This window comes from Lissotriton helveticus, chromosome 9 (genome assembly GCF_964261635.1).
Source record: "Lissotriton helveticus chromosome 9, aLisHel1.1, whole genome shotgun sequence".
NCBI lineage: Eukaryota > Metazoa > Chordata > Amphibia > Caudata > Salamandridae > Lissotriton > Lissotriton helveticus.
The window spans coordinates 20,852,043-20,869,806 of record NC_136070.1 but is presented as its reverse complement, the minus strand read 5'-3'; the positions used below and the strand labels follow the sequence as shown (position 1 = coordinate 20,869,806).

At 47.4% G+C, this 17,764-nt stretch overlaps 1 protein-coding gene across 2 annotated transcripts in view; it reads right to left on the bottom strand.

Annotated features, from left to right (window-relative positions):
* The window catches only part of PPP2R3C (protein phosphatase 2 regulatory subunit B''gamma), a 128,919-nt gene that overhangs the window by 13,040 nt on the left and 98,115 nt on the right, over nt 1-17,764 (bottom strand). For both annotated transcript variants that reach the window (XM_078659376.1, XM_078659375.1), the window contains exons 10-12: nt 5,486-5,622; nt 4,882-5,019; nt 3,823-3,882 (exon numbers count right to left, since the gene is read on the bottom strand). In XM_078659376.1, coding sequence (XP_078515502.1) covers nt 3,823-3,882; nt 4,882-5,019; nt 5,486-5,622 — 335 coding nt within the window. The remainder of the gene's footprint in view (nt 1-3,822; nt 3,883-4,881; nt 5,020-5,485; nt 5,623-17,764) is intronic.

The window sequence follows — 17,764 nt, the reverse complement described above, 5'->3', positions numbered from 1 at the left end:
AAGAAAGAAAGTGCTAGTGCTCAAAGTAGCCCGCCGTGATAATGCTCTGTTACCAGACAAAAAATGCGTGTTACAAACAAATATAACGTGTGCGTTTAAACACCCTCGTGCTATACAATCTAAAACCTGTGAATGACAGCAGGTAACGTGGCTAAACGTGGGCCCGAAAGCCGGTACTTACAGGGTGCGGATGATCGAGTGACTCTGCAAAGAGTCGTCAAAGCGGTAAGCCGTCAAGGAAGTGAGGGCGTGAGTGCTCAATACATCAAGAGTACGTGGGGACCAAATCCGAGAAAGAAACAAAGGACTAACCACCTGTGCTGCAAACACAATAGATCACCACATTGGCGGCCATCTTAGAGTGGTAGAAACGAACAAAAAAGCAAGAAACTATGAAAACATGCAGGAATAATAAGTGCACCAACAGATAAACGAACAAACATATAAAAGACATGCAGATACAGAGTTAAACAGTTGTATGGAACATGTTTACAGATAACACAAAAATTCCATACGGTCATTAAGACCATTCGGTGCCATGGTGGACATAAAACGGATCCAAAAGTTTTCTCTTTTCAATAGAGTGTTCTTGTTATTACTGGTGATTTTGACTTGTTCAAGAATTTGAAACTTCAATTGCGCCACACTGTGTCTATGTTCAAAAAAATGAGTGGCCACACTGGATTTAGAGTTTTGTGTACGTATATTGCTTTTATGTTCCAAGATCCGTACACGAATCTTTCTCTCCGTGTGTCCAATATAGCACTTGCCGCAAGGACATTTGAGCATGTAGATGACATTGCTGCTGTTGCATGTGGCATTCACTTTCAATTTTATGGTGTATCCTTTCATAGGGTGTGTCGTTTTATTGCCAGGGATACAGTTCCCACAGTTACTACAATTATAACAGGGCTTTAAACCATTGTAGATCAACGAGGATATAGTTGACGTTGGGTGATTCAATAGCTCTTTGACGTTACGACCTCTGGTGAATGCAAACATGGGAGGTTGGATAAACAGACCATTGAAATCGGGTTCCATAGTTAGGATAGGCCAATGTTTCCGGATGATATGTTGAAACTGATTCGACAACTTAGAGTGTTTAGAGACAACCACCATTCTGTCAGAGGTTTTTTTTGGTTTGGATTTCAATAGTTGTGCTCTCACACATTTATCAGTTCGCTCCATGGCTAAATCCAAGATAAGTGTGGGATAGCCCCGTGCTTTCAGTCTTTCCATGGTATTTCTGAGGGCTTGTTTACATTCCTGTTCTTTGGACACTATACGTTTCACTCTTAAGAGCTGAGCGTAAGGTAAGTTATTCTTAAGGCTGAGTCGATGAAAGCTGCTATAGTGTAATATGGAGTTCCTGTCTGTGGGTTTCCGATAAATCGTCGTGTACCAATCTGTGATGTCACGATGTACTTCAACGTCCAGGTAGTGGACGCATTTCCCACTGTATTCCCAGGTAAACTGGATACGTTCATTGATGTTGTTCCAAGACTCAAGAAAGATGGTAAGGGTTTCAGTAGAATGCGTCCACTACCTGGACGTTGAAGTACATCGTGACATCACAGATTGGTACACGACGATTTATCGGAAACCCACAGACAGCAACTCCATATTACACTATAGCAGCTTTCATCGACTCAGCCTTAAGAATAACTTACCTTACGCTCAGCTCTTAAGAGTGAAACGTATAGTGTCCAAAGAACAGGAATGTAAACAAGCCCTCAGAAATACCATGGAAAGACTGAAAGCACGGGGCTATCCCACACTTATCTTGGATTTAGCCATGGAGCGAACTGATAAATGTGTGAGAGCACAACTATTGAAATCCAAACCAAAAAAAACCTCTGACAGAATGGTGGTTGTCTCTAAACACTCTAAGTTGTCGAATCAGTTTCAACATATCATCCGGAAACATTGGCCTATCCTAACTATGGAACCCGATTTCAATGGTCTGTTTATCCAACCTCCCATGTTTGCATTCACCAGAGGTCGTAACGTCAAAGAGCTATTGAATCACCCAACGTCAACTATATCCTCGTTGATCTACAATGGTTTAAAGCCCTGTTATAATTGTAGTAACTGTGGGAACTGTATCCCTGGCAATAAAACGACACACCCTATGAAAGGATACACCATAAAATTGAAAGTGAATGCCACATGCAACAGCAGCAATGTCATCTACATGCTCAAATGTCCTTGCGGCAAGTGCTATATTGGACACACGGAGAGAAAGATTCGTGTACGGATCTTGGAACATAAAAGCAATATACGTACACAAAACTCTAAATCCAGTGTGGCCACTCATTTTTTTGAACATAGACACAGTGTGGCGCAATTGAAGTTTCAAATTCTTGAACAAGTCAAAATCACCAGTAATAACAAGAACACTCTATTGTAAAGAGAAAACTTTTGGATCCGTTTTATGTCCACCATGGCACCGAATGGTCTTAATGACCGTATGGAATTTTTGTGTTATCTGTAAACATGTTCCATACAACTGTTTAACTCTGTATCTGCATGTCTTTTATATGTTTGTTCGTTTATCTGTTGGTGCACTTATTATTCCTGCATGTTTTCATAGTTTCTTGCTTTTTTGTTCGTTTCTACCACTCTAAGATGGCCGCCAATGTGGTGATCTATTGTGTTTGCAGCACAGGTGGTTAGTCCTTTGTTTCTTTCTCGGATTTGGTCCCCACGTACTCTTGATGTATTGAGCACTCACGCCCTCACTTCCTTGACGGCTTACCGCTTTGACGACTCTTTGCAGAGTCACTCGATCATCCGCACCCTGTAAGTACCGGCTTTCGGGCCCACGTTTAGCCACGTTACCTGCTGTCATTCACAGGTTTTAGATTGTATAGCACGAGGGTGTTTAAACGCACACGTTATATTTGTTTGTAACACGCATTTTTTGTCTGGTAACAGAGCATTATCACGGCGGGCTACTTTGAGCACTAGCACTTTCTTTCTTTAATGCGGCGATCATGGTTAGGTTACCGCTATGTTTATTTGTATTGTCACCAGCACTAGCACGTTTATCTAGTACGCTTTTCATATGCACCTATGACTATGGCATTGGCCCGCGCCACGTGTTTTATCTTAGTTATTTGCATGAATACACATTATGATGGAGTTTTTGTGATGCATGCTTTTGGTTATTATTTAGCAGAACATGAGATTGAAATGTTTTCATTTGGATTGTTTCCTTAGAGCTTTCCCCTGAAGAAGGGCTTGACCCGAAATGCATTGGGATGCATAATGTGATGCGCAATAATTTGATGATTGGAACTTATTCACCTATGGAATGAAGTTTATTTTGTGGATACATTCATGGATTTTCATCTGTTACACATGAATAAAATGTGACAGCTGTTCAAAACCACGTTTGGCATAAACATTTGATATTTTGATTTATATGGAATTAGACCTGCGGTCTTCTAGTTGTGCACGGAGGTGCTCTCTCCATTGAGGGAGCCTTGCATGAGTACCAAAATCTAAAGGGGCCACCACCACCTGAGGAAATACTGATAGCAGCGCCCCCAAAAAATAAACAGATTCAGAAAAGAAAATATTTGTAACCATCATTTTCTAGGTACTTCCTGCCCCTGATTCCACGCCCTCAAAACTGCCATCCTGAATAAAGAATTGAGGGCACTGACCCCATCCACAAGCCACAGGTGTGACGACGGGGAATGATACAAAAGCATGGGAATCTATGAAAGTTCCAATACTGGGGCAACATATATGACTCCTGAACTTTACTAAGCTGAGCTTTGGATCAGCGTTCAGTTTGAGGAGGACGGGACTCACCTTCACATCCTGGAAGGAGACGGGCTCCTGGCTGTGCACCTTCATCTGCTCCTGGATCGCCTAATGTGTGAGAAAGAACAGCACTAAACAGAGGGCCTTTGACTAACAGGCATCTCCTTCAGACACAAGAGTACTAATCTGGACCCTATGACCCTTAGTACCGGAGAACTGATCTCAAAAGGGCAAGCACGACCCAGCATCAGTTGAGCGCCTCTACCGAAGAGGACCACACAATCTATTTGTTTCACTGCAAATAAGGACCCCACATTCCTCCAGTCGCCCCAGTCTCCTTCATACAAGAACCTCACACCTTTCCAAACTCTCCAGTTCCCACAGCTGGCATACAGCTGGATTATACTTGTGCCTCATACATCAGTGTCATGGCTATTCCTATCTCCTGGCTTCGGCAGGTCTAAAACGACACAGCCATATTGGTATACAACCTTAAAAGTCCAGCCTTAAAGAAACGTACATTAGCTTTAAATGGACCTTAGCAGCAAATATAAAACAGTGTCATCCAGAAGACTGCGGACAACTCTGGTGTAATTTAAATACAACATAAGATTTCCAAGCAGTCATCAGCATGTCACGCATGGCTTGAAATCATGATCTTGGTATAAGTTACTAAACTGTACAGACACTGACGTTGATGGCTGTTGAGAAGCAAAATGTCAAATCTGTATTTCCAGGCTGGGAACTGCAGGAAAAGACCTGGGTAAAGATTTGTAGGGACTATGTGAATGCTAAGAAATGGGTGACTTAACTGTTTTATACAGGGTATCCAGTCAGCTGGGTACACTACGGCAATCACATGGTTTCCACAATTAGGAGTAAACTGCTGAAAATCACCCATGTCAGGGCACTAGTGAGTGACAGACTGGATGCCACAGGCCATGAGGCAGAGTGGCTTCATCTGGGAATCATACAGATGATGTGGGTCCCTGAACTCAGGAAGGTCTGGTACGCTCAAGTTACCCTGGCTCCAATATCGAGTGAATGCTTTGCCCCAGATTAATGTTGCACAAAAGCCTTTCTCGCCAGCCCTCCCAACAAACTCACCCTGAAAAAGTAGTTGAGTGAGAAGACATTCAGATGACCCTTGTTCTCGATGTCGAGCAATTTGAAGATGTACTGCAAAGCGGCCGGCTCCTTTCTGTTCTCCAGAGCCAGCACGAAGTCCAGGTAGGTTTTATAGTCCTGCAACAAACCACAAGACTTATCACATGCAGCTCACCCTCCGTTTGAGGTTGTTTCAAGCAGCAGTACATGTCAGGCCCTCTTACCACTCCCCAGGAATGACAGTGCATAGAGGACCATGCAACGCCACCGCACACCAACTAAACTAAACTCACACTAACACGCATTGACCCATCACTTTACACGCATGCACAGTGACATCAACCACAGACTGAATGCACTGCAAGCAGCCTTGTCTGGCTCCACCACACGCATCCTCATCTGCCTGAGCTATAGGACACCCCATTGCTCGCCACCACAGGCATCCTCATGTACTTAAGCTGCAACCCTGTTGCTCTGTGCCCATGCAGCCCTACTCGCTCCATCTACCACATACCCTCTAGCCGAGGTAAAAGGAGGAATCACATCACAGTCTCTGTTCACACACCCCTCTCAACCATGGAAAAGACGCCTCCAAGACACTCACCATCTCCCCATCATAGGTGAGGCACTCCTGGAAGACTCGGTCCAAGAAGACGCTGGTGAGTGTGCCAGTCCCATAGCGGGACAGTTCTTCCTTGCTCAGCATCCCGTTGTGGTCCTTGTCGAGGTTCAAATATTGTCCTGTAAGGCAAATGGTCATAAGCATGGAACACTGGGTGGCCATCACATGCAGGGAAATCTTCATGTGTGTTATTCAAACGCGTCCTCTCTGTACGCGGGTTAGATCTGAGGCCAAGATGTGTCTGTGCTGGAGCCGAGTTCTAAAGGGATTGTGGGATTAAATACAAGGATAAGGGGCATGTGACATAAAATACAAGTGAAAATACATCCTAGAAGAAGGCAGTCTATAGAAGTGTGCTCTGAACTTGAAGACACTCTTTACATCTCCTTTAATGCTTGAAGGTTCCCTATGCAACATGTGTGTCTCCAATCACCCCATGCTAAGCCGATACCAGATGAAGACATGTTCCAACACAGAGGGACAGCACCTTCAGTTTACACTACTACTGCGCAGTTAAGACGGAAGCTTCTATCAGTCTACAATGGCCCTGTGTAGTGCAGAGTAGTGGTTATAGCAGTGCAGTATCTTTTAGTGCGGACATGTGCTTACATTAGCTTAAGTGGCCCCATTTATTTACCTGGAGAGGTTGCTGAGGGTGTTACAATGAGGTGGGTGTGCCAGAGAATGTACGAGGTCATCAGAAGCTTGTTTGAAGAGCTCCTTGAAGCTGGACTAGCTTAATGTAGCCATCTTCCAGACATCGGTACAACCTGGGGTGTTCATCCAGTACGAATAGGGAAACTACTGTCGATGCTACTGCTGAACCAACAGTACGCTCACACTGTGAGATGGCCCTTGGATTGGAAGCCAGTAAAAAGCAGCTGTAGGGGGGCTTGCGAAAGGGGTAAAGGCAAGATTCGAGTCATTTGTAATTCTCTATACCTCAGAGCAAATCCTGGCCTCTCACAAATGTGGTGCTTATCTAGAGAATCCTTTGTGACACCTTTCCTCAGATCACAGACCACTCCCCAGGCAGCAGCTCCCAATAACCCTACGGCAGCGTTGACTTGTAACCATTCTACACATAACATGGAGCTACACAGTCAGCGTGGTCAATTCTGGTTTTAGCTTTATAGCTGCCCACCCCACATCAATCAGAGTTAATGACAACCTCTCAAATGCCATGAAAATGTTAAACCCCTTCTAGGGATGGTTGTGAGAGAAATCGCAGCAGCGGGGCAGGACTACAGCACCTACAAGTGACAATTCCCACAACCATCTCAGGGTGCTGCGTTTCTCGACCTGTCCTGCAGCACTCAACAGATAACCACAGGACGGCTCCTCATCAGCTCGAGCCTCCAAGCCTGTCAGTATACTGGGCTATCATGCGAGGTTATTGGAATCTAGACAGAGTTCACCAGCCAACACAAGGTACACAGCCAACAAAGGGACATCAGTACATATAAAAATGCCAAGTAAAAATAAGAGTGGGAAAACAAACAAACACACACACACACACACACACACACACACACACACACACACACACCCCCACCCCCACCCCCACCCCCGAACTAGACCCCCCTGCAAAAGGAGACAGCACTCCCGTGGAACGGAGAATTCTTTATTTAAAGGTGGCTTGTAGACAGACAAACGTCAACGCGTTTCGGCTGTAACAGCCTTGTTCACAAAATGTTTTGGTCCAAACAAAGCTAACCTCCGTGGTCACTACTCCAATCACTTTACCACAACCAGTTTTTAAAAAGAGTTTATTAAACTGTCGTTCAATGCCTAAACATGCCACCGAACTCTGGCTGCTGCTGGACGATTATGATTTTGACGCCTTGTTTCTCACCAAAACTTGGCTGACTAACACTTCGGAGCCGGTGTTAGTCCAAGTACTTCCTCCTGGATTCCTGATTCAGCGGCAAGACCGTGAACTAACGCGAGGAGGGGGTCTGGCCATCATTTATAAAGACACATTTAAATGTCGGATAGCAGCAGGTGGGATTTCTGACTGCGAAAGCTTGTCCTTTGCCCTTCGTTTCCCCCACACTTGTACTTTTTCAGGGATCTTAATCTATCGGCCTCCATGAGCCATTGGCCATTTTAGAGATAACTTATCAGAAGTTATTGCTAAGTCAGTGAGCTCCCTTCCTAACTTCTCTGTACTAGGGGATTTTAACGTTCATTTTGATAACCCACTTGCACCAGTCACAGAAGACGTAATTGATAGCCTAGGTGCGCTATCGCTTAGTTTGAAAGTGACCGGTCCTACCCACCAGATAGATCATCTCTTTGATCCAGTTTTTTCAAACATTGATAACCTTGCGCTTGGAAAAACCTGCCCTTTACCTTGGTCAGACCACCATTTAATTCCCTTTGCATGGACCCCTCCAGTCTGTAGTCATCCTCTGGAAAAAAAAAAATGTTTTTAAATGGAGTCGGGATTGGTAAAACCTTTCGGCTGCATCATGGGCATCTATTCTGGATAATACCAGACTCATGTTAGAGTGCGATCCAGAAACTTCCAACTACAGGCTTAATCACTGGCAGGATTCCTCCTTAGACCGGTTGATTCCACAAAAATGGACTACTATAAAAAAGGGTCCTAAGAATATCGCACGGTATTCCCCCAGCTCAGAGAATTGAAACAAAAATGCAAACGATTGGAAAGAAGCTGGAGGAAGGATTTCTCTTAAGCCAAGAAAATCAAATACAGAGAGGTCACCAAAGCGTACAAACTAGAAATCAAAAATGCTCATCACTGTACTATGAAAATAAGATCACAGCAGCATCTAATTCCCCCCGTGAAATCTTTCAGATTGCGAAATCCCTCCAGAACCCTCCAGCGCCCCCTTTGCCCACTGATGATATCCCAGATCGGTGTAGCAGTTTGGAAAAAAAAAATTCCCCAAAAATTGCAGACATCTATTCCACTTTTCCCCCTATTTTAGCGCCTTTAAATTCCCCTCCTCTCGAGGATCAATTACGAACACCCGACCCTCGTTTGGAAACAATTCCCCCCCTGGATTTAAAATCTTTTAAGGATTATTTTATTCAATTGAAATCCGGCTCTCCCAGTGATGTGGTCACGCCCACCACTTTAAGGTTGGTTACGCTCACCATAACCATATTGGATTTCATCAACACTTCCTTTTCTTCTGGCTCTGTTGCTCATCCCTGGAAATGGGTTATGGTCAAGGCCCTTTTAAAAAAAAACCAACAATCTGGACCCAGATAATTTTTCAAATTATCGGCCGATCGCACTTCTGCCTGGGATCTCAAAAATAAGTGAAAAATATGTGAACTGCATTCTCTCCACATTCTCTCTCTGCCCTGCTGGCTGTCGTCGAAGAAACCAGAAAAATTCTGGATGCTGGTGGTGCCATGGAGATTGTTCTGCTCGACCTCAGTGCGGCTTTCGACACGGTGAATCACCATCTATTGCTGGCAAGACTTAGAGCGGTTCGAGTGACTGGAACCGTACTTAAGTGGATGGAGTCCTTTCTGGATAATGGATCATTTCAAGTTTTTGAAGATAATTCTGTTTCCAAAAGTATGGCACTGCTATGTGGGGAGCAGCAGGGCTCTTCTTTGAGCCCTACGCTTTTTAATATTTATATGCGCCCCCTCGCCAAGAATATGGAACCATTTGGAATTCAGATCGTTACCTACCCAGATGATACACAGTTGATTGTATCGCTGAATTAATCAGGCAACATAGGGATCAACGTGGCCAATTGTCTGGATAAGCAGACCCTCCAGCTTATCGCGATTTCGCGATTTGCAAAAAAATCGCGAAATCGCGCGATCTCTGCAAATGCCGCGATATTTGGCATAAAACCCGCGAAATTTGCTGTTTCCCGTTTCCGCACTGTTGATTTGCGGCTTGCGCGGCGAGAAGAGAAGGAGCCAGGAGGTCGAGGACGCGCGATGGAGAAGACCATGGCGGAGAGGGAGAAGACCACGGCGGCCGAGAGAGGGAGAAGACCACGGCGGCCGAGAGAGGGAGAAGACCACGGCGGCCGAGAGAGGGAGAAGACCAGCACCACACCAGCAAGAGGGGGAGAGAGCACGAAGCGGCAGCGACACACAGGAAGACTCTTCCTCATTCCTCAGAGACTCGCAGCAGGAGGAAAGCCGGCCGGCGGTGAACAGAACACTGACAGGTACCGTCCGTAGGCAAGTTTAAAAGCAGCTGCGTTAAGAAGCGCTGCCCGGGTGGGAGGGGGGCAGTGGAGATGTGGAAGAGGAGAGAGGGAAAATCTTTTATTGCAGGCCTCGCCCGGCCTTGGGTAAAGTTTTTATTATTTATTTATTTATGCATTTTTATATAGTGCGGACTTTACCTGAAGGCGTCAGAGCGCTTCACATTAGGAACAGAGATGAAACATAATGAGAAACCTTACAAAAGGACAGATTGCAAAAACATACGTTACTTACATAAGGTAATAGTGACATTTGTGAGCAAACAAAATACATGAGGTAGTAAAAACTGTGAGCAACCAAAAATACATGAGGTAGTAAAGGTAATAGTGACAATCGTGAGCAAACAAAATACTTGAGTAAAAATTGTGAGCAACCAAAAATACATGAGGTAGTAAAGGTAATAGTGACAATCGTGAGCAAACAAAATACTTGAGTAAAAATTGTGAGCAACCAAAAATACATGAGGTAGTAAAGGTAATAGTGACAATCGTGAGCAAACAAAGTACTTGAGTAAAAATTGTGAGCAACCAAAAATGCATGAGGTAGTCAAAAGTGCACAAGAGGAGATGAAAGTGACAAGTGTGCAGTTATAAGAGAAAACAGAGTATAATTTGAGGTATAGTACTGCAATAAGTGCTAGACACTCAGGCACAGGAACAAGCGTTACGTGGGCAAGGTCAAACAGTAAGATATCCGTGTTTGGTGTTGCAAAAACCCCAAAATAAAATGCCGCTAAATTTCCATTTTTGTGCCGCTAAATTTTCATTTTTGTGCCGCTAAATTTGCCAATCCATGCCGCTATATCCTGGGGGGTCTGGATAAGGTGTCTGCTTGGATGAATTGCTCACTTATAAAATGTAATGGGGAAAAACCGAGTGGATGTTTCTGGGTAACATCTCCCCCCAAGATGGCAACCTATTTTGGCCAAGCTGCCTAGGCCCAATGCCCCCCTCCAAGGATCAGATTAAAAGCCTTGGGGTATGACTGGACCATAAATTAACCTTTAAGGTACAGGTCCGTAGAGTGGCTGGTATTCCAGACTGGTACTTGTTACGGGATCCTGAAGATGATCAGGAAAATCCTTCCTTTGCTGCCTTTTATGGCATTGAGACTGTTGATACAAGCCTTAATCCTCTCCAGATTGGATTATGCCAATGTGCTTTATCTGGGTTATCCTTGTTCGACCATTAAAATTCTTCAAATGGTACAAAACTGTGCAGCCCGTCTTCTTATGCAGGTCCCAAGTAGGGTATCTACAAGATCACACATTGCCTCTCTACATTGGCTGCCAGTGGCGTAAAGAATTAAGTTCAAAGCACTGTGTATCGCCCATAAAACTCTTTCAGCAAATGGTCTTCCGATCCTTCGATCGATTATATCCCCCTATCATCCCAATAGATTTCTTCGCTCTGGAAAAAAACATCTAGCAGTGGTTCCCAGGATCCATAGAGCGCGGAGCGGCGGACATATGTTTGCATACACCGCAGCAAAGTGCTGGAACCAACTACCTGCCCATATTCGCTTGGAAAATAACTATTTGGTCTTTCATAAACTGTTGAAAACTCTTTTATTTCCATGACTACGGACTGTAGCACGATGATGTCTCTTCCTCCAGCGCTGGAAGCCTTTTGGTAGCCATGTGTGTGAGAAGTTGGCCTGATATGCAGTGCTCACTATTCTAGTGATCACTATGTATCAGTCCAGACAACCCTTATTGATGATTGGTTGTAAGTCAACCTTATAGACCAGCTATCCTAGTAGCATGGATACGAGCAGTCTAAGGCTAAGACTCTAGAGGGCGTGTTAAGCCAGCTGTTTTACCATCACATATACCCCTTGAACACCAAGTGAAAGGACACCACACAAGTTGTTATGAAAATAAATGTATATTTATTTCTAACAAGTCTACCCTGGCTCTTTATGAGACAGGGAGCTAAGCACACAACAAAACTCTTATAAAAATACTTAAAGTCGCACAATTTACACAAATGCCCGAGGGGCACGAAAAACCATATACTATACAAGTGGAATGCGAAATTACTAGCAGGTAAGTAATACTTTTCTAGACTGTAGAAACGCTAGGCCTACGATGCTGAACCCTTGGATTTGAAGCAGGAGGCCTAGGGACGCCGTGTGCAGAGTGGGAACTCTCACGCGTAATGCGGGAACAAGTCTATGGATACTAGCAATTGCAAAGTTACTGTTCTCGGGCGAACCCGACTAGGTGGGTCGAAAACAAGAGTGGAAAGTAGTTTCAGGATTCAAAGATGATCTAATTTGGAAGGGGGCCTGCTCCTACCTTTATCCTGCAAAAGGGGGCTGGCACGCGACTAAGTCCTGCCCTATGGGTGGGACTAGGAGGGGGGTGGTTACACCCCTCTCCTTTGGCGGGCTTTTCCCCAGCTCAGGGTCTGGTGTGCCCCTGGAACTGGTTCAAGCCGGCCTATGCACAGTGAGCACCGGGGTGCCACTTGCAGTCACCTTCCTCTAAAGCCCTGCCTACCTAGGATACACAAAATCCTGTCTGGGACGGTGCTGGCACCGCCCCTGACAGGAAACCCTTTGTCCTTGCCTCCTGCGCTGGGAGGACTCCCAGCAACAGGAGGGCAGACTTGTGTCTCGGTGGCAGCATCCATTTTGTGGAGCTAAGGCTCTGTCTGACTTTAACCGGGGTTACAGGTTACCAACATGTCGTGTCCCTCTAGAAGGGTGGAATGCTAACCCCGTCGCCAGAATTGGCGAGGGGTTAGTATTCCAATTCGTATGACACCTTACTCGACATGTTTTGATAAAGCGATACCAGAGTTGGCATATAACCGCGAGGATTATAATGCACTTAAGAGTATATGGTATGCGTTATCATGGAAACGGCTAAGGGATAGATCCCGAAAGCCGCAGACAGGCTCAGCTCATGCCAGAGCACCATCTCACACGATTCCAAGCACTCTGCCGTCAGGATTGTCAAGGCCTACCATAGGAGTGACTGATAGGAATATATGTGTCCATTTTAGGGTTAGATATAGGTATACTATATCTAAAGCAAAGGGTGATTACACCACCTTGCCCGAGCTGTCAAGCAGCCAGTTGTGTCAGATTTGGATGGCCAGCCAGGGGTGGCATAATACATGCTGCAGCCCCTGGTAGGCCCTGGGTACACCTATGCCCTGGGTACCTAAGGTACTCTGCACAGGGACTGATAAGGTGACTCAGTATCCAATTAGATATGTACCTAAGGTACATGGAATCCGTTTTACAGAGAGAGCAGTAGGCCTGGGGTCCTGAATAGCAGGGCCCCAGGTCAACTAAGTCAGAAAACCAGCAAAACACCAGGCAAAAAGTTGGGGGCAACCATAGTCAGGGATCTACCTTCCTACAATGTGCTTTAGAAGTGTCTTATGCATTCATTCACAGTCAATGTTAAATAAAGTTTTTACAAACAATAAACATAGAAAGAGGCATCTACACCCATTACCACTATTACTTATAGGCGTTAGCCATCTTGTAACATACATTGTTGGTTGCATTCAAAATTCATGAATCCCTGCCCATATTAGCAGGCCCATATAAAAGCAATATTTATAATGACATTTCTCATCTGTTATAACTTAATTTTAAAGTGCAAAAGGCGCAAGAGTGCAAACTGAACAAGCAAGCAATATCGCCCCATTGGGCTTAGCCATTGATATTCCCAGTCCAGCGCAATGAAGCATCGGTTGCCTCCTTGTTAAACATAGAATAGAACATATTTGTTAATACATTCCTGACACCAGCAGGAAGGAGAGTAATGGTGTTTCAACTGGGAGTGTGGTTTGGGAGTACAAAATGTAAGGGCATGATGCTGTAGTAGTCGATTAACACGGTGTCTGGTGCTGAGATGCAAACTTGTAGGAAGAAAAGATATGTGGACTAATGTTCTATTTTAGTGGACTGCCATTAGCCTCAGGAAAAGGAGAAGATCTTTGTCTTCATTCACTGGGACAAATACTTCTTTGGTTCACCCCACTGAGATTGTATTCGGCTGTTTTAAAAGGTAAAGAGAAAGGACAATGGCAAGTAAGCCCATCAAATGTATACTCAACACGGGATTAGCTTACTTTGTCAATAAAGCGTATCTGGCTTTACCTCTACCAGATTATCCTCTGTGGAACACAGAATGCTCCGGCTGTGACTAAGCGGAGGTTGTAGAAAAAGCAAAAAGCCAAACAATAAAATCCAGAAGCCCAAAGACCTCATTCTAATGAAGAGTAGAGATGTTTCTGTTCTCCCTAGATGTAAATCAATCAATCAGAATAAGCTGCGTCTGTATGAGGGCCATGGTTAAAAAGCTGATCGAAGGAAAGGATCATTAAGCAAACAATGTTGATCTTTACAGATGTAGTTTGGAAGGTGAAACGGCCTCACACAAGGGCCAGTACTTCGGATCAGTTACTCAAAGCTATTCATGAGGAACAGTGGAGACGGGCTGCGTTCCAATCGCCAGTGTGGGTAATACAGGAGATCTTGAAATGTATCCCTGACTCCAGCAAGAGTTTTATCCTCTCTTCTCAAGTAGCCCGTCAAGTACTTCTAATGCTGGTTTGGCGTGGTTGGAATTCTACAAATATAGGCATAGTTCTGAGGTTAGGCGGTGTTTTTGGGGACAAAAGTGTAGATTGTTTCAGTTTTGTGCAAATATCCTATTACCTCCTCGTTTTTTTTGTTCTGCGCGTCATTGCTCTCCAGATGCGTCTTCAGGTAAGTGGCTCCTGCTGTAGCTGGAGCATGGGTCCTTGGTTGGTGGTCCTGCGCTAGCGGACTCTGGGGCTGTTTGGACCTCCCCTCTTCCTTCCCCCGGTCCTTTTTTTTAGGCCCGGTTAGGCCCTGCTTTAGCGGGCCGTGGGTCAATAGGGGGGGCGGGCAGGGTCTGGGGCTCCTGTTTATGCGCCCCTTTTCTGCCCTCGCCTCGCACAGTGTCAGAGTTATTGCTCTGTCTCACGCCCGTCCCTTCGCTCACATTAGTGTTTGGGACCTCCCGGGATGTTGTGGCCTACTGTGTCCGTGCTGCCGGTATCCTTTCCGGGTTTGGTCCTACTCTGTCTTTCGTCCCACAGGTTTATGGCACGAGTACGCCTGTGATGTTTCCCAAGGGCTGGCACATTGGTTTTGCCAAGTGCAGTTACACGCCTTGATGGCAGGGTTTTCTGTAGGTCCGGTTGGGGGAGCGTTGGTTTGATGGTCTCACGGTCCTCCGTTACCGGGTTTCTGCTTGTGGTCTCCTTTTTTGATATGCGAGTTCCCACCTCCCCTGCGCTTCGGCGGCACGTAGGCTATTACTCCGCCGGCGGCTCTGCTACCCTGTTGCGCTGGTGTTCCTGCTCTCACGGGCTTACCTTAAGCGGCCTGGGGTTTCCGCACGGCGGGTGTTGGCTGCCCCCGGCTCCGTTTCCAGGGGGCGGCTGGGCTCAGTTTCTTGCCCCGCCATTTTCGGGGCGCGGCCGTTGCTCTCCGGGCTGTGTGTCGGTCCGGGGGCGGGGCCGGGCGCCTCCGGCTTCCTTCGGGATTGGCGGTATCGGCTGCGTTTCCTCCAGCTGTATTCAGCCATTGCCTGGGCGGGACGAGGTAAGGTATGTTGTCCTGTATGGAGTTTTGCTCCTGTGAGCTCGCACTTGTCACCCTTCTCTCTGATATTTCCCTGTTTGGTGCCTGTGGCCATGCCACCTTGGAGGCCCCTTTTCTCGTCTGCTCTTGGTACGAGTCTGGCGGCTCAGTGGACTGATGCTTCTACTTCTGGTGCCTGCTTTCGGCCTCATGGTCATGGGTTCATTCCCGGCGGGTCCACTCAGCCTTTCTTCCGTTGAGGTCAGTACACTTTTATTCCATTAGTTTGGTTTACATTGTACGTCTGTTATTTCAGCGGCCACGTTGCCCCGTTGCTGGGGTGATTGTGTGCTTTATGTGGTTGGGCCTGATTGGTGCCTGGATGGAGACTGCCTGGGTATGCCTGGTGCTGTGCGCTACCATGGTGCTGTGGCTCAGTGGGGTGCCTTGGGCCTCTGATGACTTAGTCCGCCTGGGCCATGGGTTTTACTCCCAGAGTGTCCACTCTGCCCTTATTCCATCTTAGGTTGGTGGGGTGAGTGCCTTTGTGTGGGGTCGCATCTTTCATCTGTTGTTCTGTGCCTGGATGCCCGTAGTGGTGCACGTGCGCTTTACGCTTACGCGTCTGGCCATTTTTTTTGGTTCGTGTTTTCTGGGGTTGTTTCTGCTCCGGTGTTTACACTGTTTGCGTGTTGGCGCATGTGGCGTTGGGTTGCGGGACCTTGGCTTCTTGTTGCTGTATTGTCCCTGGCTCCTTCCTCCCCTTTGGGTTTTTGGGCCTCCGGGACTCCTGTTCCCGCCGTTGTGCTGTCCTGTTCGGTTCCCTGGTGGGTGGTTCCAGGGGCTGTGGGCTGGCACGTGTCTGGTGCTGGCTGCGGTTGGCACCGGTCCGCCCGTCTCTGGGCTGCTTCGGTGGTACTCCCTGGTCGGGCGACTCCTGCACCCCTGTCCAGTTGGTTTTCTGCTGTCCCATGCTTCTCGCCTCCTGGGGTCTGAGTATGTTGTGGTCCTTCTGTCGCCTCCCCTCTCATCCTGTGTGGCGCGGTTCCTTGGCTCCTGCCCTCTGCCTGCCTGCTCTGGTGGTCGGTTCTGGGACTCCCCTGCTCCTGTCCTTGGGACTGTGGCTCTTTGGTTGCCCTGCTTGGTCGGGCCGGGGATTCGGCGCCCCCCTCTGGTGGGGTGGCTTTTGGCAGTCACGCTGGGCCTTCTGTGTCATTCTGCCTTGGTGGGTCCTTCCCCCGGGTCGTGTTTTGGTCTGGCCCTTCCTTGGTTCTTTTTGCCCCCGACCCTTTCCGCTCTGTCTCCTGGGTGGACTGGGTTCCTCCTTCCCGTGTATTGGTGTTGCCTTCCTAAGGGCATACATGGGTTCCCGGTCTGTGCTGGGTCGATGGGTTTCCCTGTGGGCGTTTTTCCCACCTGGCTTCTATTTGCCGTTCCTTGGCTTCTCTGGGGTATATATTTCCCCCCTGCCTTGCTGGGGCTTGTTGGTTGCCTCGTACTCCCGGGTGTGTGTGGGGTTCGCCCCTGTTGGCTTTTGGCGCATTGGTGCTGTCCTTGCCTGGGTCGTTTTTGGTTCCAGCCATTCTGGCCCTGTTTGCTCATGTTTTCATCGGCTCTCCTTCGGTGTTTGTGGGTCGGGCCTCTTTGGTGCCTGGTTCGGGGGTCTCCTAGGTCCGTCTGGTCCTGTCTGCTTCCTTTGGGTCACCTGTTTTGGCTCTTTGGCCTTCGCGTCCGGGCTCCCGGCTTTCCACTTCCTGGGGTCCCTTTTTCCTCCTAGGTTTCTGGGCTTGTTTGGCCTGGCCAGGATTTTTTTGCCCTGTTTGTGGTGCCCCCCTAGGTGCGTCTCCGTCGGCTTCGGAGGTGGTTGCCTTGGACCCTGTTGCTCTTTGGTCCTTGTTTTGCCTCTTGGGGAGCGAGTTTTGTGTCCTGCCCCTGCTTTTCTCTTCCCTTGCTGGTTTTTGTTTCTGGCAATGCTGTGGGGTATCTTGGCGGGGCCCTGCGCTTCCGGTGTGGATTGTGTCCTCGTTTTTCTTTTTCCCCTGGTTTTGGGGTCCCGGGTCCTGTTGGCTCTGGTGGCTCCCTGGGTGTCTTGTCATGGCTCGGACTCGTCTTCGCCCTGCCCTTCTGTTCTTCACGCCTTCGGTGTGTTGCTACCGCGCTCTTATGCCAGTCGGTTCTTCTTTGTCTCGCTGGGCTGGGCCTGGTTGTGGGCTGGCTGTCTGTTTGGCCGCCTGGGTGCTCTCTTCGGCGGCTCGCACCCTTCTTGTGTTTCTTCCTGGGCCGGTTTGCTTGGTCCCTGTGCAGGGTGTTTCCGTACCTGGCCGGTTGGCTATTTCTGCCTCTTCTCCTCCCTTCTGGCCGTGGGCGGGCCTGTGGGTTTCTCTCCTTTGCCCGGTTGATTCTCCTCCGGGTCTCTTCGGTGTCGTTTCCGGCTCCTTCCTGGGTTCGTTTTCCCTGGTGCCTGCCTGGATT